This window comes from Lygodium microphyllum, chromosome 7 (genome assembly GCF_053477565.2).
Source record: "Lygodium microphyllum isolate KBCC chromosome 7, Lygodium_microphyllum_v1.1.10, whole genome shotgun sequence".
Lineage (NCBI taxonomy): Eukaryota > Viridiplantae > Streptophyta > Polypodiopsida > Schizaeales > Lygodiaceae > Lygodium > Lygodium microphyllum.
The window spans coordinates 137,341,822-137,366,042 of record NC_141141.1 but is presented as its reverse complement, the minus strand read 5'-3'; the positions used below and the strand labels follow the sequence as shown (position 1 = coordinate 137,366,042).

General features: G+C 42.9%; 1 protein-coding gene across 1 annotated transcript in view; it reads left to right on the top strand.

Moving 5' to 3' along the window:
- Window positions 1–23,726, top strand: part of LOC148034011 (uncharacterized) — a 62,232-nt gene extending 38,506 nt beyond the window's left edge. The window contains exon 3 of the mRNA XM_087682027.1: window positions 22,944–23,726. Coding sequence (XP_087538153.1) covers window positions 22,944–23,561 — 618 coding nt within the window. The 3' untranslated portion in view covers window positions 23,562–23,726. The remainder of the gene's footprint in view (window positions 1–22,943) is intronic.
- Window positions 23,727–24,221: the final 495 nt, after the last annotated feature.

Below are 24,221 nucleotides of genomic sequence, written 5' to 3'. Positions count from 1 at the left end.
GGCTACTCTTTACATTCGACATCAAGGATCTGATTTTATTATTCTTGTGCTTTATGTTGATGGTATACTTGTCACTAGGACCAATCCTGGTCGAATCGTAGCATTTAAGGATGATTTACAGCAAATGTTTGCCATGACAAATCTTGGTACATTTCACTATTATTTGGGTATCTAATTTGCTACCATTGAGAGGGGCATCATTATGACACAAACCAAGTATATTGGATAGCTTCTGCAGCGTTTTCAGTTTGAGGATTGTAAGCTCATGTCTACTCCCTTGGAGCTTGGTTTTAGATTCACTTTTGATGATGGTAGTGGATCCTTTGATACTACTTTATATCGACAGGCTGTTGGATGCTTGATTTATCTTTGTCACACAAGGCTCGATCTTTAGTTTGCTATGTCCTAGTTGAGCAAATATATGCACAACCCTTCAATACTTCATTGGTAAGCAATGAAGCGTGTCTTTCGGTATCTTAAAGGCACTCAAGATCTTGGCCTTTTCTACAAGGCTGATTCTTCACTCTCTTTGCATGGATATTCTAACAATGATTGGGCTAGATGTTCAAATTCTCGTGTCTCTCATAGTGGCGATTGCTTCTTCTTGGGTACATCTCTTGTTTCTTGGTTCAGTAAGAAACAAACTACAGTTGCTACTTTCAGTTGTAAAGCTGAGTACAGAGTAGTGTTCACAGACACAGTGGAGTGCCTTTGGCTCCGCAAGTTACTTGCAGATCTTCATGTGCACCAGATAGCTCCGACACTTATCTACACTGATAGCCACAGTGCTTTGGCCATTGCAAGGAATCCAGTGTTCCATGCCCGCACAAAGCATATAGAAGTTCATTATCATTATGTTTGTGAGTGGATGTCAGCTAGAGAAATAGAGTTATCTTACATACCCACTGAAGACAACTTGGTAGATCTTTTCATGAAGGCTCTTACTCGACCAAAGTTCCAAGCTTTTCGGCAAGCCTTGAACTTGATTCCATTTGTTCCATGATCTGTCATACTTTGTATTGACATAGGTTGCTATATCCACTTGGATGAACTTGTGCAAGCATGACCTTATATTTTCCTTCATTTTCTAGGATTTGCTATTTTTTTCCTAGATCAATTCGCCCATTTCATGGAGGGGGTTTTGTAGGCCATCTCGTGGGCTACGTGTTGATGCCTTTTGAACCATGATTCAGGATCCCTAGGTATTTAAACTGTCATTAAATGTAGTTGTTGCCCCTAGTGTCCTAGCACTAAGTCACACTAGGGTTAGGGTTTGTTTTAGGGTTTCCTATGACGGCTAAGCGGTTAGGGTTTCATATTTTATTATTTAAAGACACTTCGTATCTCATTTTGCACAAGTGTGGCATTGTTCAGTGTGATCGCTAAGAGCATTGTACTCTTTCTCTCTCATTTATTCATTACTTCTCATTTGTGATTGAGTATTGTTGTGCATCTATTAATTCTTTCATTCTCATTCATTTTCCATTAAATTAATCTCACAATCACTCCACGCCTGGGCCAACAATCAGAAGAAGGCACTTCTAGCCCTTATTCTTGGGTGAGAGGGAGTCATTCCCCAACACCTATAGCTTATCCACTCCAATAAGATGCTCCCATTGGTGAGTGTCACTATGTTGGTCACATGGCTTTAGGGCCATCTCCTTAGCTAACCCTATCTACATCCGAGGGTTTTTTTGATTGGTCTGCCAACTCTACCATGGGCTTAAGTCCTTAGATACTCGTCTCCCTTGAGGATAGATTGGATATGACATTGTCTCCTCTTTTTGAGTTGTCATTTGTGAGAGTGCTTAGTAGAAGAGAAACGCAAACAAGGAGAGAGAAGGAAGAAGAAGACAACAAAAAGAGAAGAGAATAAAGAATTCACTCTGATTCTGAATGGAAAGCTGAATAGAATGATGGACTAATGAGTCCCTACATGCAGCCCAAGGTGTTAATAAGGGCATCAGATCAAGCTGATGACCAACGGTAGCATTGGAGACGGAGAAGAGGCTGAAGTTGGAGTGTGCTGAAGCGATCTATAATAGAAAACTTGTGAATGAATGCTGCCATCGAAATCCCCCTGCTTTTAAATAGCACAAACTACCCAAAACTGGCCAACTTGGTCAAATAGGATGCTAAAATGCTGGCCAACCTGCAATATGGGGATAAAATAATGTTGGTGGCGAGGGAAAATGCTGATTGCAGCTTGCAACATGAAATTGCCACTTGACTAGTATGCATAGGTTCTCCATGTAAAGAAATGCTCTACCACTGAGAACATGACAAATGGACGGATTGATAAAGAAACACAGTTAGGGTTAGGATAACTCAAAAGACAATGAACACAATGAAAGATGACGAATGAATACTGAAAAGAATACAATGATCAATGCAGCAAACACACTATGCTGTGAAGAATACTCACCCTTGAACTCCGTGTCTTGAGGACAGCAGCAGAGAGTATGAGCTTGAGAGTGTATTATGCTCTGACAGATCCTGAAGTGCAACAAGGCAGCCTCTAAATGTGTCTGGCAGCAGCAAATGCAGGAGTAGGATGCCTGATCAATGTCAGATGGGCAGAAGACAGGCTGGAAACTGCAAATGCAGCAAGAAGATGATGACACAGCAGTTAGCGATGCATAGGCTCAACAAAAGGCAGCTCTTGGAGATCACTATCAGGCTGGGTGGCAGTAGTTTACATAAAACATAGCACTAGGATGACATGGATAGGCTGGGCGGCAGTAATAAGCAGCAAACACAGCACTCTAGAGTATCGTCAATTGTAGGCGCAGCAAATCAGGCTGAAATGCAAGGATTCTGGCAATGAACAGCAGCAAACACAAAGTTCTGGTGTAGACAGCAGTCCTGTGGTTGCCCAACGATGTGGAGATGGTTGGAATAGTTTGAATATGCAATGGATGGTTGAGAACCAAGCACTTGATGATAGATGGATAGCTTCGGCTGAGATATCCTCCACGTATGAGATGTGGACAGCAAAGCTCTAGCAGGTTGGGGTTGGATGGAGGGAAGCATGCCTATTTATAGAAAGTTTGGGTCCTCTTGGCAGGGTTTGTGCTTATGGGACATAGACACTCTCTAGGAAAGCATTTCTTTTTAATAAAATTTTTTAATTTATTAATTAATCATGTCTTTGGGCTGTTTTAATGAAGGTAATGTATTTTTAGCTAAACAAACCCCCCCCTCCCCTCCCACCCCCCGGCCCAAAATTGGAACTAGAAAGGCACTGTACTAGTCCAAGCCCAATTTTTCTTTTCTTTTATCCTAAGGCGCCCCACTCCAAAGTAACCAGGGCATCCAAAAAAGGGTTCACGTTAGCTGCCCAGTGACCTAGCAAGATTACTGAGGTGATGGCTTTTTTACCAAGGGAGCCCAAGTGATCGCCCTAAAGAGACCAATGCATAGGACAAAGGATGCGAGTGGCCTACCAGTACCTATAAAGGTGGATGGAACCACAATGGACTTTACTCTCCATTCTTTTTGGGAGGGCTTTTGATTGTTTTAAATAGATTCAACTGTAAGAGGATTTTTAATTAGTTTTTGTCCTATTGAGTAATCTGTGCCTTGTTGGGGAGAATAAAGGGATGGTTAGACCCAAGACCTTTATATAACAAACAAGCTATTTCAACCACCACTGGGTGTTAGTGATGAAAAAATCTATGGAGGGAACGCGGAAAAGCAAAAGAGATAGGTTGAAGCAAGCTAGGCGAGCGGAGCAAGCAAAGCAAGCAAGGGAGATTGCCATGGGAGTTGTTGCGAGTATGGCGAATTTAGAGTTGTGACCACTCCAAAAGACTAAAAAGGGAGGAATGTGCATAGATGTATATTTACAAGAACAAAATGCCAATGCACTAGAGTTATGCAAGAGAATGCAGATCGTCATTCTCATGTAAAATGCTATGTAAGGGTGCTACTTGGGCAGTGTCCTCATAGGGGAATTGTTCACTTGTCCAAGTGCCCTTTTACAATCATGATCATCCAAAGGATGTTGATGATGATACAATGTACAAATAATGAGTGTCTCTAAAGTAATAATGAACCAAAATCCTATCACCCTCAAGAGAAGAAGACCGTCCCCTTTTAATGTAAAAGGGAAAACCAGAGGGAATCACTTGCTCCCTGTTAGTACGAAGTAGTAGGGAAGGGTACATCCATGTTGATCCTAGGTAACAAGTATTGGAGAATTTGTGAGAGTGCACAACAGAAAGAGGAAAGTGAACATAGAGAGGAGGAGACAAAGAGAGAATGTAGGAGAGAGAAGGAACAGTGTGACTGTAATGATTGAATGTACAAGGTTGCAAGAGTTAGCCCCAACACGCAACTCTACTTGTCAGTATGGGCGTGGAACAATAGCAGGGCGTGAGAGAATGAGAAGGGCTGGCTGATTATGAAGAATCAACGATGGATAATGAGAGTGGGAGGGTAGGCCATCTATATATAGGCAAAAAAGTCTCAAGACCCTAAATAGGGTCAAAAACCTAAAAATGGTCAAAAGTGCCTAAAAAGAAATACACCAATGTGTTTTTCATCATTTAAAGTGTCTAAAATACATAAAATGGTAGACAAATACAACGTCAGAGATCCTAATAACCTCTTCTAACTTAGACTGAGACTCACAAGCAGGAGATGATCACATAAGACATATGACTGTCAATACCCCCTCTCAGATCTTGGATGTGGCGAAAGGCCAAAGGAGACGAGGATCTGAGAGTGCTAAGAAGAGTGTTAATGCTGTTGAAGAAAGCCAGCCAAGGAGAAAGTGTCATGAGGATATGTATTTTTGAAACCTCACTTAACATGTGGATTTATTTTTAATCCATGGTTAAGTAAATGTTGCACATGTGAGGTGTAATTGGGATTAGAGAGAATTTATGAGTCCGAGACCTAAGGAAATCACGGGATGTCAAAGGCAAAAGTTGCTATAATTTATGTTCCACAAATACTTGGTGGTATTTGGTGCTAGTTGTTGGTCTAGGTCATTCATTTGGCCATAAGTGTTAGTTTTGGTGACACTAGATGTGGTGTTTAATGGTACCTAATGCTAATCTAATGGTCAAAGATGGTACAAAGACACTTGAGAATGGAAGTTTGCCCAGTCAGTTTAATTATTGGCCAGTCAGATTATTTTTATGGGTACCGAAATAATTTTAAATTAATATTTAATTATGGATAATGTTGAAAAAACCATTTGGGAAGGTTGCCACTTGTCAAAAATGCCCATGCAAGACTAAAAAACGTCTTTAGAGGCTAGAGAGAGGCATTTTAGTGATTCAACCTAGAGAAAGGGAAGAGATATTGCTGGTCCAATCTGTAGCCATTGGAGGACCTTTTGAGGCAGCCAGGGGTAGGAGAAGACCAATCTGCACAACAAACAACAACATCTACAGGCTGTTGAGACAGGGTAACAGCAGTAAATGACTGATTTTCTTTAGTTCTTCGCGAAGAAAGTCTGAAATTTCTCTCTCCTTTGTATTCTCTCTCATCTCCCAACCTTTCTACAGCCTTGCTCCAAAGATTACAGTGTTGAGATCACCAAAGGTTGAGAAATTTCAGATTTCTCTATTGTAAATCCTAATTTGGAAACATAAATTAGGGTTTGGTAGTAGCCTCAAGAAGCGTGTTAGAAATTGAAAGTTTCACGACTTGGATTCAGTAGGATTGAAGTCGTTTGCAGCCAAATTCAAGTGGAGGGAATAGCAAATCAATGAATTTGGGGCATTTTCCATCTCTATCAAAGTGGATGAAAGCCAATTGACTACCCGAATTAAGGGGCAAATCAAATTGAAGACTTGCTGGTCATTTTGGACAACAAGGGGAGTTGGGTTACAAAAAGGGATTGCGAAAATTCCATTGTACATCAACTTCTTCTTCAATTAAGTCAAAGAAATACCAAAAGAGATGCCAATTTTCAGGCCAATAGGATGTCCATTGTCGAAGATTGTGAGTTAATTTGCATTTCTTAGTTTTGTAATAAATGTTGTTGTTGTAACCAAGTTGTAATTAGGGAATACCACCCATCCATGGAAGGAAGGCTGGTTTCAACTCCGATCAAATGGAAGGCCACCAAAGGGCAATGGAAAGAGAGAGGCCTCGAACGAAAACTCTAGTCGGAGATGGATGAGCCAAGCCTCGAACCCAATTATGAGACGGTAGCAAGGAACCGTTAAAGGCACTGTAAGTTACATAGAAACAACAAGGAACAAGGGCTAAGCGATAGGGGAAGGGGGCTCAACAGTGAAGAAAAGAGGTCACCGCATAAATGAAAGGCCCAAAGTAGACTGGAAACCTTGAAGTAACTCCTCGTGATCTTGGAAAGCCCCCTCTGTAACATTAGTGGTCAAGGAATCCACAGCTGCATCACTAAGATCGTCTCCCTCTGAAAGGGATGGGGAGTACGAGGGAATGACTGGAGGAGAGAGTGGAAGATGGAAAATAACCTATGGAATAGTTGGTGTACAAGTGGAAATGGATGCAGCAATGGACAATTGTCTCGGAGAACCTTGTATAAGAGAAGGGGAATGGAGCTTCTAGAGCTTGCTCTCTTGTGCCAACCGGTCGCTAAGACAACTCCTGAAGAAGATGTAATATTTCCGTTGTAAATATTTCCAACCCGTATGATACTCATGCAAGGGAATGACGGCATTGAATATTTGGACAGTGAAATTGTACATTCTCCATTGGCATGAACAAGACCAAAGTCAAGGAAACCCGCTTATGCTTGTGTGAACCCCCTCTTGGAAAGAAATCAAAATGAAATTTTTGATTTATGGTTATAAAAACAAATCCAGCCAACGATCGTGCTGGAGGAGAGAGAGGGGAGCTGCTATGACTTAGCATCGAACTGGAGCTCGTAAGGGAATGTAGGCATGCATGATGCCGCGTGGGGGAGGGAGGATCCTCCCCCTCACTTATTTAAGTGGTATGGGAGGCGACCGTGAAGGGGGGGACGTGAGGAGGCTGCCGGTGAAGGAGGCGACCGTGAAGGAGGCGACCGTGAAGGAGGCGACGTGAGGAGGCTGCCGGTGAAGGAGGGCCGTGAGGGAGCTGCCGATGAAGGAGGGGCCGTGAGGAGGCTGCCGCGGAGGAGGAGAGCGTGAGGAAAGAATACTGTGCCAGACTATGCTTGAGTGGAGGAAGGGAATAGAACGACGTGCTGTGCTGTGCCAGATGCCGCCGTACGGGAGGAGCCGCCGCCTGAAAACTGAGGCCGCCGCTGCCATCGCCAGAAGCCGCTACAATCCGTGGAGCCGCTAGCTGACAGAATCGCCGCCACTTGGCCCATTTGGCCACCGCCTGCAGGTCTCCACGTCGTCACGCCACGTGCTGAAGCTTCTTAGAAGCTTCTCTAGGAAGCTTTTAAGGGGGCTTCCATAAGCCCCTTCCCCACGTTGGATCCTTCACAAGCAGTTTTTACCACCCCCGGGATTTAAAGCCCTTTTCCCTTGCATTCCCCGAGAAGTAAGCCCTTTTCCCATTGAATCTCCTTTAAAGTCCACTCTACCCTCCGAATTTAAAGCCCTCCTTTCCATTGTAACTCCCACAAGGCATTTTACCCCGGGTTGTTCTTAAGCCCCCTTTCTGTGAAGGCCATTTTATTCCCGGAATTTAAAGCCTTCATATTGATCTCCATAAGTTCATTCCAATCCCAAAAATTTTCAAGTCCCCTTTCCATAGCATCCACCACAAGTAAAATCTTTACCCCCGGTTTTAAAGGCCTTCCCCTTTAGATTCCCAATAATCCATCCCGGCTTTGAAGCAAAGGAAGCTACTAAAGCCCTAGCCCCGATTCTTGTAAGAAGAAGAGGGGTTTCTCTAAACCCTTCCCACTCGATTTCCCCCATAAACCCATCTCTAAATTTTCCCCCCCACACTCCCTCTCCACAAAGATCTTTATCCCCGGAACTTCTATGAAAGGAAGGAGAAGTTCATAAGTCCCCATTTCCACAAAGCACATAAAACCATTCCTAGCCGGAATTTCAAGGAGAAGAATCTCTCAAGCCTCTGTTTCCGCAAGGCTTTCGCAAGAACCCTCTCACGAATCCCTCTTTTCCGAAAGAAAGAAGGCCCAAGCTCCGAACCATAAGACCTTCCAAATCCAAATTCCACAAGTCAAGGAGCCATACCTCAAAGGGACTTGCGCGTACAAGGGAGAAGGCCAAAGAATCATAAGATTGCGAGCCAAGGCAAGAAGTTCGATTCCCGAAGGCAAAAACCAGAGGTCGAATTCACGATGGCCCCTAAAAAGGTACAAGGTGCATCCGCAGGAGGATCATCTCCGAATATTTATGTGGATATTTTACCGAACCCACAAGTCCAGGTTTTCTTCCTATTTTTGATTCACGTCAAAGTATTGCAATTATGCATGGTTAATTTATGGAACTAGGATGCACTTTTGCGATTGAAATACTTTGGCTATTTTAAAGGAAGTAACACATGATCGAAGATCGGTCATTTGTATGTTTCAATGGAATGAATGAAAGATGTCTATAGCAAGTTGCTTCAGTGCATTGCAAAGTAACGAATCTAGAACAACTAATGACTATCATTACAAAGTCGAGATTGCGTAATGCTCAATCAGTGCGTTCGAATATTTCATTAAAAAAAAAAAAGAAGTTAGGGAAAGGCTGCATGGTTTGTTTAACATAAAAACTTTAAAGCTTAGTAGCATGAGTCGTGAATACATGCCCTAGTAGGACCAATGGAAGTTATGCGAATTTTATCATGTGCTTGGTCTTAACAAGAAAAATTAGGGATTGCAAATCTAGAGAAAATGAATCGCGTGCTTACGTAAGTTATGACGTAATGCAACTAGTCTTTCCCCTCTTAGATCAAGACAATATCTTTAGGAATGGCTCGTCCTTGTCGTAAGACAAGTAAATTGATTTACCCAAAACACCTAAACCGCAAAGGACTCATTTAGATGGTTAAATCGATACAATATGCTCCAAGTGCTAGCTAGAGTTTAGCACATTAAGGACTTGACCTAGTTTCACGCACTTGTTACCAAGACGAACCCTTAAACCAAAGGTCCTACCCACATTCACGGAATGTAGGGATAATTGGACGCTCATGCATAAAACGATCTAAGGTTTCTACCCTAAGGATCACTCGTTCAAATGAGGAAACTCGGATTGAGTTGGAATTCCTAGGACCAAACGTTGTCGGCCTAGTGTAATTAGGAATAGGTTGGGTAAGAAGACACCCTAAACCCTGCTTCTCGTCGGGAGATAATTCCGTGACCAGAAAACGCCATTCAATGGGTGAAACGATCCCATGGAATAGATGCGACACTTGTGCAAAAAGTTGCAACGTCGCATAGACTTGTGATTTGTTCACAAGAGAGTTTTGCCATTTCTTGAAATGGGGTTGGCAAGCTCTTGTGCAAGTTTAACTTGCAAGAGAATGAGTAATCATCCTGTTACATCACCTTTCTTGGGGAAAAATTGCGAAGTAAAGGAAAGTTAGGTATTTGCTTGGAAGCAAATGATCAATCAATAAATTGGAGCGACATGGTCGCCAGGATTTACTATTAATAGAACCTAAGGTATTGGTTAAGTTGGGTTAACAGGGTATATCCCTAACCCAAGGACAAAAGGGTGAATAAACAAACCCTTGGGAATCTTGCGAAGTCAAATTGATCCCAAATCGAATGCTGGATGCATTCGGAGAGAAGGATTCACTCCTTAACAGTTGGCAAATTAAACGACCACTGGAATTGATTGTGCTTGTAACAGTTTAGGAAGCACTGTTTGCATTGTTTGCTCAAAGAACTAAAGGATGAAATGATATCTAATGCTTCAGGTTGAAAGCCTGAAGGGAGAGGCAGCTTCAGTTACCCCCGACTGCCTCCTTGACCCTAACCAAGGGGGTTGTTGACCGCGCCGGGAACGTGGACCGAACCCGCCGCGAGAGGTCTTTCCGTTGAGCTCTACTTGGAGCAGGAGGACGCTTGGGTGCCAGGGGGGGCTCTGGCCGTAAATCCCTCGCCTTCCGGGTCCTGCACAAGAGGCTAACGTGACTCGGGATTGGATCTCGAGGCCCGCATACTAGTCTACGGGCAGAAGCTTGGAATAGTGATCCCTGGCGGATTACTGGATAGCCTTCGGGCAGATTATGGACAAGCCTACGGGCGGAACTCCTTGTATTTCAAAGATAAAATGATGAAATGATAATAAAGAATTTGTCTAATATTGTTTTTCTATGTCACGTGATAAGATTACGTGAAGGAACCAGTGCTTAACAGGATTAATTAAAGAAGCTGATTGCTATATGTCAAATTAAATGTGTTAGATAATTACATAACTAAAACAAACTGAGGAAAGTGCGGAGGATGGGCCATGGGTCCGTCCTACGGTTGGGTGGTCTCGGTTAGCCGGGAACTTTTCTCAAAAATCTCGAAGAACAGCGCGATGATCATCATTATCAAAGCGAATAATGAGAGCGATAACCTAGAGTTACGTCTTACCCGATTCACGCTGTTTTAGGGGAACGGAATGGGACTATGCCTTATGGCAGAGAGGTTGAGCCTTGCATCCCTCTCGTTTTCCATTCTCCTTGAACCAAGTGCAGCGTAAATCCGCTTCAGACCTGGGGTTTCTGCGTAAAGTAGTTCGATCGGGTCTGACGCTAGTTGTTGTTAGCTAATGACCAAACAGGAAAACCCTAATTCCGGTCGATCCTAAGTGGGAAACGGCCAGGATACTTCCGCTACGTGGCAGACGCGGGAAGACCTAGATTGCAAAACCCGTAACATTCCATGGGAGTGCCGGGCGGAGTTTTCCAGACATCCTTTCCGATGGACTGCCAAGACGTGTCCTAGATGATTCTAGTGGACACGTTACAGTTGGTATCAGAGCAAACCAACAAAGGACTTGTTTTTAGGAAATTTTAATAAGACGAAGTAAAGCAAATGTTACTGTCCCAAACATTTCCTTACTTTCAATGCTGTCTTGCAGAATTATGAAGCATGGAACAAATTCTTAGTGTTCCGAGTCATGTTTATGACCTCGATGCATTCCACGGATTATCGACAAAGGGTTGAGATGATGAACATCCTAGACCGCGTTTACAATCCATCGCCTGTATACATGGAACGGAGATGGATGGGTGTTTCAGGGATCTATTACATAGCTGCCCATCGACCTGCGTACCTTCAAATTAACTTGAAGAGAATCAAGTGGATGGAGGATTTGAAGATCGTGAAGCTGTTCATCTTTGTTGAGGCTCACGCAAACGCGACCCTACAGGTTGGAGGTCAAAGGGTTAACCAGAATAAGTATGTATACGGAGAAGTGATTCAAAGAATCCCTGCCGACCGAATCAAGGTTTTGGGACGTCATGAGAAGAATGGATATCAAAGGAAAAGATACCCTAATCTTCCAATGAACTATCGATTCCTGAAAATCGATGACCCCAATCCGTACTACTACTCAGTTCCTGTAGCTGAATGCAACAATATCTTATTCTCTTCGAATTAATGTATCAACTTGTTCCATCGCCCCAAGAAATAATTGTACCCCGAAAGGGCTATGTTGATATGAATGGAATAAAACTTTTTTCTTGACTATGGATATTGATAAAAAAGTAAAGTGATTTGGTCACTTGGCTAAAGGAATATGCGGACGTAGTTCCTGAAGAGTTAACAGAACTCTCGCTTCAAAGAGAAGTAGATCATGAGATCAAGCTAGTAATAGGAGCTGTGCCAACTGAGAAGAGACCCTATAGAATGTCTATACCGGAAGCAATTGAACTGAAGGAACAACTCAACAAGTGCTAGATCAAAGGGCTACATCCGTCCTAGCAGTTCACCATGAGAAGCACCTGTACTGTTCTAGAAAAAGAAAGATGGAACACTTCGACTATGTATTGATTATAGAGGGTTGAATCAATCAACAGTCAAGAACAAATATCATATTCCTAGAATAGATGAGCTTCTTGATAGTCTTCAGGGTGCCAAGATCTTCTCCAAGATTATCTTAGGTCTGGTTACTATCAGATAAGAATCAAGGAAGAAGATACCCCAAAGATGACCTTCAATACTAGATATGGACACTTTGAGTTCTAGTTATGTCATTAGGGCTTACGAATGTGCCTGCCACATTCAATAGGTTAATGAAGGATATCTTTAGACCATATCTTGATAAACTTTGTGCTCGTCTTCTTTGATGACACTCTAGGCTATTCCAAACAGGAAGGAGATCATGAACCCCAACTTCGGATTTTCCTTGAGACAAGGAGGTCACACAAGCTGTATGCTAAGATGACGAAATGTGCATTCCTCAAACATCAAATTGGTTATCTGGGATTCATCATATCGGTAGAAGGAATCTCAGTGGAGCCAGCCTAAGTTAGAAATGTTCTAGGATGGCCAAATACCAACAACTGTCAAAGAAATACGCAGCTTCCTTGGATTGACAAGATGGTATGGGGTCTTCATAAAAAAAAACTATGCTTTGATTGCAGCACCTTTGTCAGAATTATTGAAGAAGTAAACGTCCATTGCATGGTCAACTGCCGAACAAACTAGCTTTGATAGGTTGAAGCAAAGTTTGGTATCAGCACCGATCCTAAAACTTCTAGACCACAGTAAGGAGTAGAGGTAGTAACTGATACTAGCATGTTTATGTAGAAAAGTCATCCTATAGCCTAATCTTCAAGAAACTAAAGATCCATGAAAAGAATTATGCTACCCATGATCTTGAACTTTTGCTGGGTAACAAGTTTACACTAGTGACTGATCATAAAAAGTCTCAAGTGGAACTTTACCTAGAACAAGCTCAACATGAGGCAATGTCAGTGGATTGGAGTGCTGGAGGAGTGTGACCTTAAGATCAAGTACCGAACTGGAAAGGAGTATGTAGTTGCTGATGCACTCAGTCGCAAGGCATTCCTTAAGTCTCTAAAATCCATCAATAGCTAGATCTCTAGCCACAAAGGTATCAATGCCGAACAACCCCATATTTGAGCTAGCTAGAGAGGAAGGATGCCATGATTTAGCCTATCAAAGGATGCTAAGGGAAATCTCTATCGAGGACCAGGAACAAAAGCTAGAGGCTAAGTATCATGAATTCTCTATCAATAGTGGACTTATCTACTATGGGACGAGAGTATGTATACCAGCAAGCCAGTCACTTAAGTAGAAGATATTGTGGGAAGCTCATGATTCCCCTTTCTCAGGACATCCTGGCTATGCAAAAAAACTCTTAATGCAGTTAGGAGGAGCTACCATTGGGTGAGGCTCAAAGGTGACGTTCTCAAATATGTCACTGAATGTTTGTCTTGCCAACGTATCAAGGCTGAACATGTCATGATGCCAGGAAAATTGCAACCACTTGACATTCCCCAAATGAAATGGGAATTCATCAGTATGGATTTTTTTTGTGGGCTTACCCCAAGTCCAAGGAGGATACAATTCCATTATGGTTGTAGTTGACATGCTTACTAAGATTGCACACCTGATTCCAGTAAAGACAAACCATAAAGCCTCCGACATTGCAAGATTGTTTATCAAGGAGATATTCAAGCTACATGGGTTACCTAGAAGAATCATTAGCGATCGAGATTCTCTCTTCACTTCACACTTCTGGAGAGCTATCTTTGAAGCTATTGGGACTCAACTCTGTTTTAGCACCGCCTACCATCCCCAAACGGATGGACAAACAGAGCGAGTGAATCAAATCATTGAGGATATGCTTAGGGCTTACTGCTGTCGAGAGCCGAAGAGGTGGATTCAATACTTGCCGTTAGTAGAATTTGCCTACAATGCTTCTTACCAGCAGAGCATTCAAATGACCCCTTTCCAGGCATTGGATGGTCATGATTGTCGAAGTCCCCTAAACTTTTCTGATCCAAACCTAAGAGTTGAAGCATCAAGACAGATGTTGAAAGACATGAACGATCAAATAAAGTCAATAAGACAAGACATACAAGCGGCCAAGGATAGACAAAAGGCATACGCAGATTTGAAACATCAAGTAAGAGTCTTCGAAGAAGGAGACATGGCCTTCATTCGTGTGCACCCTAAAAAGAGTTCCCTATCCTTGGGAGATTGCAAGAAGCCAAGTCCAACGTATTCTTGACCATACAAGATCCTTAAGTGCCTAGGACCTATTGCTGATAGATTGCAACTCCTTGAAAACCTGAAGGTTCATAATATATTCCATATCAACCTATTGAAGAAGTATGCACCTAATCCTAACCATGTATTCGATGACCAACAAGTTGTAATGCCTAGTCAAGGAGTCCTTGAACTAAGCCATGACAGGATCTTAGATGTTAGGGAGAGACAACTAAGATCCAGAAACTTGAGAGAATGCCTCGTCCAGTGGAAAGTTTATCCCGAGGAGGATGTCACTTGGATGGATGAAAGCACTCTCAACCATTAATATCCCCCCAGTTTATCTCGAGATGAGGTCATCTCGATTCCTCCAAGGGGGAGAGAATGTAATATTTCCGTTGTAAATATTTCCAACCCGTATGATACTCATGCAAGGGAATGACGGCATTGAATATTTGGACAGTGAAATTGTACATTCTCCATTGGCATGAACAAGACCAAAGTCAAGGAAACCCGCTTATGCTTGTGTGAACCCCCTCTTGGAAAGAAATCAAAATGAAATTTTTGATTTATGGTTATAAAAACAAATCCAGCCAACGATCGTGCTGGAGGAGAGAGAGGGGAGCTGCTATGACTTAGCATCGAACTGGAGCTCGTAAGGGAATGTAGGCATGCATGATGCCGCGTCGGGGAGGGAGGACCCTCCCCCTCACTTATTTAAGTGGTATGGGAGGCGACCGTGAAGGGGGGGACGTGAGGAGGCTGCCGGTGAAGGAGGCGACGGTGAAGGAGGCGACCATGAAGGAGGCGACGTGAGGAGGCTGCCGGTGAAGGAGGGCCGTGAGGGAGCTGCCGATGAAGGAGGGGCCGTGAGGAGGCTGCCGCGGAGGAGGAGAGCGTGAGGAAAGAATACTGTGCCAGACTATGCTTGAGTGGAGGAAGGGAATAGAACGACGTGCTGTGCTGTGCCAGATGCCGCCGTACGGGAGGAGCCGCCGCCTGAAAACTGAGGCCGCCGCTGCCATCGCCAGAAGCTGCTACAATCCGTGGAGCCGCCAGCTGACAGAATCGCCGCCACTTGGCCCATTTGGCCACCGCCTGCAGGTCTCCACGTCGTCACGCCACGTGCTGAAGCTTCTTAGAAGCTTCTCTAGGAAGCTTTTAAGGGGGCTTCCATAAGCCCCTTCCCCACGTTGGATCCTTCACAAGCAGTTTTTACCACCCCCGGGATTTAAAGCCCTTTTCCCTTGCATTCCCCGAGAAGTAAGCCCTTTTCCCATTGAATCTCCTTTAAAGTCCACTCTACCCTCCGAATTTAAAGCCCTCCTTTCCATTGTAACTCCCACAAGGCATTTTACCCCGGGTTGTTCTTAAGCCCCCTTTCTGTGAAGGCCATTTTATTCCCGGAATTTAAAGCCTTCATATTGATCTCCATAAGTTCATTCCAATCCCAAAAATTTTCAAGTCCCCTTTCCATAGCATCCACCACAAGTAAAATCTTTACCCCCGGTTTTAAAGGCCTTCCCCTTTAGATTCCCAATAATCCATCCCGGCTTTGAAGCAAAGGAAGCTACTAAAGCCCTAGCCCCGATTCTTGTAAGAAGAAGAGGGGTTTCTCTAAACCCTTCCCACTCGATTTCCCCCATAAACCCATCTCTAAATTTTCCCCCCCACACTCCCTCTCCACAAAGATCTTTATCCCCGGAACTTCTATGAAAGGAAGGAGAAGTTCATAAGTCCCCATTTCCACAAAGCACATAAAACCATTCCTAGCCGGAATTTCAAGGAGAAGAATCTCTCAAGCCTCTGTTTCCGCAAGGCTTTCGCAAGAACCCTCTCACGAATCCCTCTTTTCCGAAAGAAAGAAGGCCCAAGCTCCGAACCATAAGACCTTCCAAATCCAAATTCCACAAGTCAAGGAGCCATACCTCAAAGGGACTTGCGCGTACAAGGGAGAAGGCCAAAGAATCATAAGATTGCGAGCCAAGGCAAGAAGTTCGATTCCCGAAGGCAAAAACCAGAGGTCGAATTCACGATGGCCCCTAAAAAGGTACAAGGTGCATCCGCAGGAGGATCATCTCCGAATATTTATGTGGATATTTTACCGAACCCACAAGTCCAGGTTTTCTTCCTATTTTTGATTCACGTCAAAGTATTGCAATTATGCATGGTTAATTTATGGAACTAGGATGCACTTTTGCGATTGAAATACTTTGGCTATTTTAAAGGAAGTAACACATGATCGAAGATCGGTCATTTGTATGTTTCAATGGAATGAATGAAAGATGTCTATAGCAAGTTGCTTCAGTGCATTGCAAAGTAACGAATCTAGAACAACTAATGACTATCATTACAAAGTCGAGATTGCGTAATGCTCAATCAGTGCGTTCGAATATTTCATTAAAAAAAAAAAGAAGTTAGGGAAAGGCTGCATGGTTTGTTTAACATAAAAACTTTAAAGCTTAGTAGCATGAGTCGTGAATACATGCCCTAGTAGGACCAATGGAAGTTATGCGAATTTTATCATGTGCTTGGTCTTAACAAGAAAAATTAGGGATTGCAAATCTAGAGAAAATGAATCGCGTGCTTACGTAAGTTATGACGTAATGCAACTAGTCTTTCCCCTCTTAGATCAAGACAATATCTTTAGGAATGGCTCGTCCTTGTCGTAAGACAAGTAAATTGATTTACCCAAAACACCTAAACCGCAAAGGACTCATTTAGATGGTTAAATCGATACAATATGCTCCAAGTGCTAGCTAGAGTTTAGCACATTAAGGACTTGACCTAGTTTCACGCACTTGTTACCAAGACGAACCCTTAAACCAAAGGTCCTACCCACATTCACGGAATGTAGGGATAATTGGACGCTCATGCATAAAACGATCTAAGGTTTCTACCCTAAGGATCACTCGTTCAAATGAGGAAACTCGGATTGAGTTGGAATTCCTAGGACCAAACGTTGTCGGCCTAGTGTAATTAGGAATAGGTTGGGTAAGAAGACACCCTAAACCCTGCTTCTCGTCGGGAGATAATTCCGTGACCAGAAAACGCCATTCAATGGGTGAAACGATCCCATGGAATAGATGCGACACTTGTGCAAAAAGTTGCAACGTCGCATAGACTTGTGATTTGTTCACAAGAGAGTTTTGCCATTTCTTGAAATGGGGTTGGCAAGCTCTTGTGCAAGTTTAACTTGCAAGAGAATGAGTAATCATCCTGTTACATCACCTTTCTTGGGGAAAAATTGCGAAGTAAAGGAAAGTTAGGTATTTGCTTGGAAGCAAATGATCAATCAATAAATTGGAGCGACATGGTCGCCAGGATTTACTATTAATAGAACCTAAGGTATTGGTTAAGTTGGGTTAACAGGGTATATCCCTAACCCAAGGACAAAAGGGTGAATAAACAAACCCTTGGGAATCTTGCGAAGTCAAATTGATCCCAAATCGAATGCTGGATGCATTCGGAGAGAAGGATTCACTCCTTAACAGTTGGCAAATTAAACGACCACTGGAATTGATTGTGCTTGTAACAGTTTAGGAAGCACTGTTTGCATTGTTTGCTCAAAGAACTAAAGGATGAAATGATATCTAATGCTTCAGGTTGAAAGCCTGAAGGGAGAGGCAGCTTCAGTTACCCCCGACTGCCTCCCTGACCCTAACCAAGGGGGTTGTTGACCGCGCCGGGAACGTGGACCGAACCCGCCGCGAGAGGTCTTTCCGTTGAGCTCTACTTGGAGCAGGAGGACGCTTGGGTGCCAGGGGGGGCTCTGGCCGTAAATCCCTCGCCTTCCGGGTCCTGCACAAGAGGCTAACGTGACTCGGGATTGGATCTCGAGGCCCGCATACTAGTCTACGGGCAGAAGCTTGGAATAGTGATCCCTGGCGGATTACTGGATAGCCTTCGGGCAGATTATGGACAAGCCTACGGGCGGAACTCCTTGTATTTCAAAGATAAAATGATGAAATGATAATAAAGAATTTGTCTGATATTGTTTTTCTATGTCACGTGATAAGATTACGTGAAGGAACCAGTGCTTAACAGGATTAATTAAAGAAGCTGATTGCTATATGTCAAATTAAATGTGTTAGATAATTACATAACTAAAACAAACTGAGGAAAGTGCGGAGGATGGGCCATGGGTCCGTCCTACGGTTGGGTGGTCCCGGTTAGCCGGGAACTTTTCTTAAAAATCTCGAAGAACAGCGCGATGATCATCATTATCAAAGCGAATAATGAGAGCGATAACCTAGAGTTACGTCTTACCCGATTTACGCTGTTTTAGGGGAACGGAATGGGACTATGCCTTATGGCAGAGAGGTTGAGCCTTGCATCCCTCTCGTTTCCCATTCTCCTTGAACCAAGTGCAGCGTGAATCCGCTTCAGACCTGGCGTTTCTGCATAAAGTAGTTCGATCGGGTCTGACGCTAGTTGTTGTTAGCTAATGACCAAACAGGAAAACCCTAATTCCGGTCGATCCTAAGTGGGAAACGGCCAGGATACTTCCGCTACGTGGCAGACGCGGGAAGACCTAGATTGCAAAACCCGTAACATTCCATGGGAGTGCCTGGCGGAGTTTTCCAGACATCCTTTCCGATGGACTGCCAAGACGTGTCCTAGATGATTCTAGTGGACACGTTACAGAAGAATCCTCAATAAACATTGCCTGCTCGGTGAAGGTAACTTGGGTACCAAGTCTACTAAGGCCATAAACTAAGAGGAGTGGAAAGCCCAAGTTTGGGACCTGTGGAGTCGTAGGACTCAATGCACCACTATCAATGAGCCAAGGCTGCGCAAAAGTCGAGATAGTCAAAGAAGGCTCCTTCACATGATAAATGTGTAGAAACATGGATTTGGTGGTAATAGTGGGTGATAAAGTAGAGGTAGAAGAAGGCTTTAATATAGATTTATCCTTTGCTCCTACGAGAAGGTAAGGGTATATTCTCCAACACTTCTCGTTGGGGTGCAAGGTATTCCCATAATGAGGACACGTGGGATATTCTTGACACTTACCTACAAAAATCTGTATCAAAGTCGGAAGATGACTCCTACTTCTTTCTCTTTTCTTTCTTTTGCTTGGCTTGTCCTGTACCTGGGGATAAAGCCGCATAAGCATGGCCATGTATCAGAGTCGGAAGATGACTCCAACTTCTTTCTCTCTTCTTTCTTTTGCTTGGCTTGTCTTGTACCTGGAGATAAAGCTGCATAAGCACGGCCATGCTCATGGGCTCCGCAAGAATTTTGCTCACTATGATATGTGCATCCTACTCGAGCACCAATGGGACTAGCTCCTCCCAAGTGAGTGTCTCCTAGCTATGAGAAGTGAGAAGACTGGTGTAGAATATATCACATGTTGGTGATAGAAGATGTGAGATAAGTGTCACAGCTAGGTCCTCTAAGAAATGCCTATGCCAAGGGATGCAAGCTCATCTCGAAGTTCCTCCATCTTGTGAACGTGATATCTCATTGTAGGGGAATCTGCGAGAGAAAGCTGTTGTAGATTCAACTCGGGAGATAATCAATGCCCAAATGTTTGGATCCAGAAGAGAGATACCAATCTCCTCCAAATCTCTCTAGGGTGTGGATACATCTAATATGCACAAGCACGAAATCTATACAACTCAAAAAAAGAAAAGAGCAAGCTTTGGCATTCGACTGATCCCCTAAAGCTGTTGAATCCAAGGTCACTCCATCATGTGGATCCACGGTAGGTTGGAGTATAGGGACAATAACAAAATCTCAAAGGTCACAACCCTTGAGGAGACACTCCATGTAGCATGACCATAGAGGGTAGTTTGTCCCACCCAGCTTGTCGGATGCAGATAGAGAGGGTAGGAATGGCACCTACTCATTAGGAGATGCCATCAATGCCAATTAGGGACTAGAAAACCGGGAAGAATAGCGGGAAAGAGGGACAGGATGGTCGGTTTGAATCGTCCCAAATGACACAATCCCCAAAGCATACACATTGGCCATAAATGTCCTTCAAGAAATACCTACAAGAAGATAAAGAAGATGTTGCAACTGGGATATGCTTCACTTGTACAGGGTCCGTCGGTGTGCTGTTTAGAAAGGACTGATGGACAACAGTGTAGATGGGGAGTATTGGAGGTGAGAGATGACTTGATGTGGAGTAGGGGGGAGCAGTAAATGCAGATGAATACAACATGTAAATGCAGCCAATTCAGGGGGTGGTATCGTCCAGGAGTGCTCCAAAGTCCAATATATGCAGTGAATGCAGATCTGTGCCCTGCATCAGGCCTAACAAGGAGGCTGCCTAGTACTGAAAAGAAGTCACTGTGGTCAGAAGGACCAACCAGTCTGAAACACGGCACTGATAGCAGAGTAACGATTTTGTCCGCCTGTCATGCCATTTGGATTGACCAATGCCCCTACTACCTTCTAGCACCTCATGTGTGCCATCTTCAAGGACATGCTCAAAAAATAGTTGGAGGTATTCATCGATGACTTGTGCATCCACATCAACTAGGAAAAGCACTTAGAATAGCTATGAATAGTATTTGAATGGTGTAGGCAATACGGTCTCTCGCGATTGAGAGAGGTGTAAGAAGAACAGCTAAACTATGGTGTGTGGTTTTGACACACCATCGAGATTATGAGTCTCCCATGGGAAGGGAAATGGCCAAAAGCACAAGGGTGGCCTCAAAAGCTAAATCAAAGGCAAAAGTGCATTTTTAAATGCAAGACACCCCTAGAACTTTTGTAAACGAGCGCTAGGCTCCCTCCTGTGCAAATCGTAAGGGGTAGACGGGTGCAGGTAAAGAGAAAGGGTAACTAGAAGGGAATGGGAAAAAGGGGACCTTGCCACAATGGCCGGTCATGTAAAAAAGGGGATGGGTGTCCAAAGGCATAAGGGTTTTGTTTATAAATTGAAAAGTGAATGAGAAGCTAGAGGCTGGAGAGAGGCATTTGAGTGGATTCAGTCTGCAAGAGAGAGGGAGGAGATGATGGTTTGATTTGTAGCCATTGGAGGACCTTCTAAGGCAACTAGGGGCAAGAGAAGAGTAGGTGATAGCATCTAGAGGCTGTTGAGACAAGGAAGCAATAGTAAATGACTGATTTTCTTCAGTTCTTTGCATCTACAAGCTGTTGAGATAGTGTAGCAGCAGTGAATGACATATTTTCTTCAATTCTTTGCAAAGAAAGTTTGAATTTTCTCTCTCCTCATCATTCTCTCTCATCTCCCAGCTTTCTACAGCCTTGCTCTAAAGATTATAGCATTGAGATCACCAAAGGCTGAGAAATTTCAAATTTCTCCATTCTAAACCCTAATCTGCCGTAGAAATTGGGGTTTAGCAGCGACCTTGGGAAGTGTGCCAAAATTTGGAAGCTCCAAGACTTGGATTCAACAGGGCTGATGAAGCTGTTTTTAGTCAAATTCAAGTAGAGGAACTAGCAAATCAATGGATTTGGGGCATTTTCCATCTCCATTAAAGGGGGTGAAGGCCAATTGATCGCCCAAATCAAGGGGCAAATCAGATTGAAGAATTGCTAGTCATTTTGGACAGCAAGAGAAGTTGGAATACCAGAAAGGATTGGGAGAATCCCATTGTACATCAACTTCTTTTTCAATTAAGTTAAATAAATACCGAAAGGGGCACTAGTTTTGGGGCCAACAGGGTGTCCAATGTCCAAAATTATATGGTAAAGTGTGCATTTCAGTTTTGTGAATTTGTTAATTGCTGTAAATAGTGCTTAATCAAGTTAATTACCACCCTATCCGAGGAGGAAGGCTGGTTTCAACACATGGTTTGACATTATAGCCCAGTAGATTGGTTGTTCACTCAACCATTGCTTTTATTATGTACGTAGAAGTTCCTCACAAGACTTTTTATACTTTATATTTTACCTTAGGCATTTTTCAAGTTGGTATTAATTTTAAAAAAAAAATTATTGAAAAAAGGAAATTCCATCACCTTGGTATTGAACTCCAAACTTCATCATCACCTTGATATTGAAACTATTACAATGACCACTATTCCAGTTATATCCCTACCACTTAATTATCATCATTGTCTATGATCATGCCTCTCTCTTTAGTCTATCCCCTTGTAAAGTTTTTAGCTGAGCATTGCCTTTTCCCAATGCTACCACCAATCATAATTGAGCTCTGTTTCCCTTTTGCCCAAACTTCCTAATCACTATTCCCATTTTTATCCTTACCACTATTGCCCAGTTAATCATTGTCATTGAAACTTGACTACAATCATTCCTCTTTCTTCTTTCTAGCTCTTTAAAGTTCTTTTGTAAGTATTGCCTTTACACAACCATCACCAGTCAAAATTGAGCTCTCTGTTCTCAAATGTGGCCTTATGAAGTCAATATGAGTCACAAGCAGTAGATTGAACACTACTTCATGGTGCTTGTCTTGACAACTATAGAAGGGATGGTGGGTTGGTGTCTAGCATTTTCCTTTTCATGGTAAGGACATCACATGAGTGCTTGGCCTGACATATTATAGGGACCAGTGATTCACGCAACAGTCAAATAGAGTTAGCTAGATGGGCTCATGACTGACAAAATTAAGGATATGCGTGCTCATATTAACTTGATCATTTGTTTTCTTTTCAAAATCATAATCTTATCTCATGGTTTCAAGCCTAAACCCTCCATGTTTGGAAAGGACATATGCAATTGTGTTACATAGAGAACATATTTCACCATGCTATAAAACAGTGTGTATGTTACATCTGATGCATATTTACAGAGCAGTTGATTTAACTGAACTTGGTCACATAGGAGGTTAGCCTGGTTTCACTGAACTTTTACTATATGAGAGAAAACTGGCACTTTGTTTTGTCAGATTCACTCTTAAATGAGGAAGATTTATGTATGCTTGTTTCAGGAACTGGCTTCTGAAAGAACAAAGCTGCATCAGCAGTTCCAGTCTGCAAGTCAGCAAATCACCTTGATGGAAAAGCGAGGCCCTGAAATAGAGGCAGAAAAGAAGCTTGCTGCTGCAGCTCGAAATTTCAAGGAAGCAGGACGGCTTGCCAGTGAAGCAAAGGCATTGGTTCTAAACAAGGAAAAAGCAACAATTGAGCTGGACAGAATCATGACAGAGCTTCAAAAGCTTGACCTTGACCTGGAAGTTCAAATGAAGACATTATCAGAACTTGAAGAGCAATTGCTAAAAGAGGAACAGGAAGCAGCCATGGCAAGGTGTGAGAGACTGAGGCTGCTTGCTGCTGCAGCACGAGATGAAAGGGATGCAGCTGCAGAGCTAGAGGACTTTGAGGAGGCAGAAAGCTTGCACTTAGAAGCTGAAGCAGCAGATCAGGAAGCTGATGAACTGAAAGCAAAATATGGATTTGAAAGTAGTGTCTATTGTAGAACCATGAGTAAGGTATATGATGCTTGTGCAATCTCTTCAGATGTTCCAGACTCTGTAGAATTGAAGTCCCAAATGTCAGAGTGTGCAATAAATAATTCTGAGGGTGTAGGGGCTGACATAGAACCGTAAAATAAAATCCAATTCATCTCTGAGGCTGTTGTGAGTTTTTTGAGTCCCATGAAGCACTGCAATGAGAGTGCATAGTGGTGAGAAGTTGTTCTATTGTTTATTTAATGTTTCAAACTTTTGGTTACGAAATTTAAAAGATCGGGTAAGTGTTTCAAGGGCATTTGCACATCAGAAGTAGTTGTGGGGTGGTTAATTGCTGTGTTGATCATGACTGCCTTCTATGAAAATCAATTATGCCTAAGACTTCATACCAAAAGCTAAGCTGACAGAGGGTTTCCTAAGTTTGGGTGCAGCATAAAAGGCCATCATATTTTCAAACTATGAACCTTTCATGCTGATTCATCCTTGAAGCTAAAGGGGAGTAGTTGAGCTAAAAGTGAACGTGGATCCTCAACGAATGCTTTGGGTATGTACTTAAGCACTTCAGAACATTTATGGTACCAATAGAGCCCAGCTGATGTCTAGTTCTTTACGAGAATTCACTTGATGACATAAGAGTGTCAGCTGATTCAGTAAGTTTGAGCTGCTTTATTTGTTACAGCTGCAAGTGAGAACATAGTAATCTGCAGAATTTCACATATCCAATTATTAACCTCATTCTTGAATTATCTTACGCTCAGTATTTCTAACAACAAAAAACCAAATCAAATGGATTTTCCT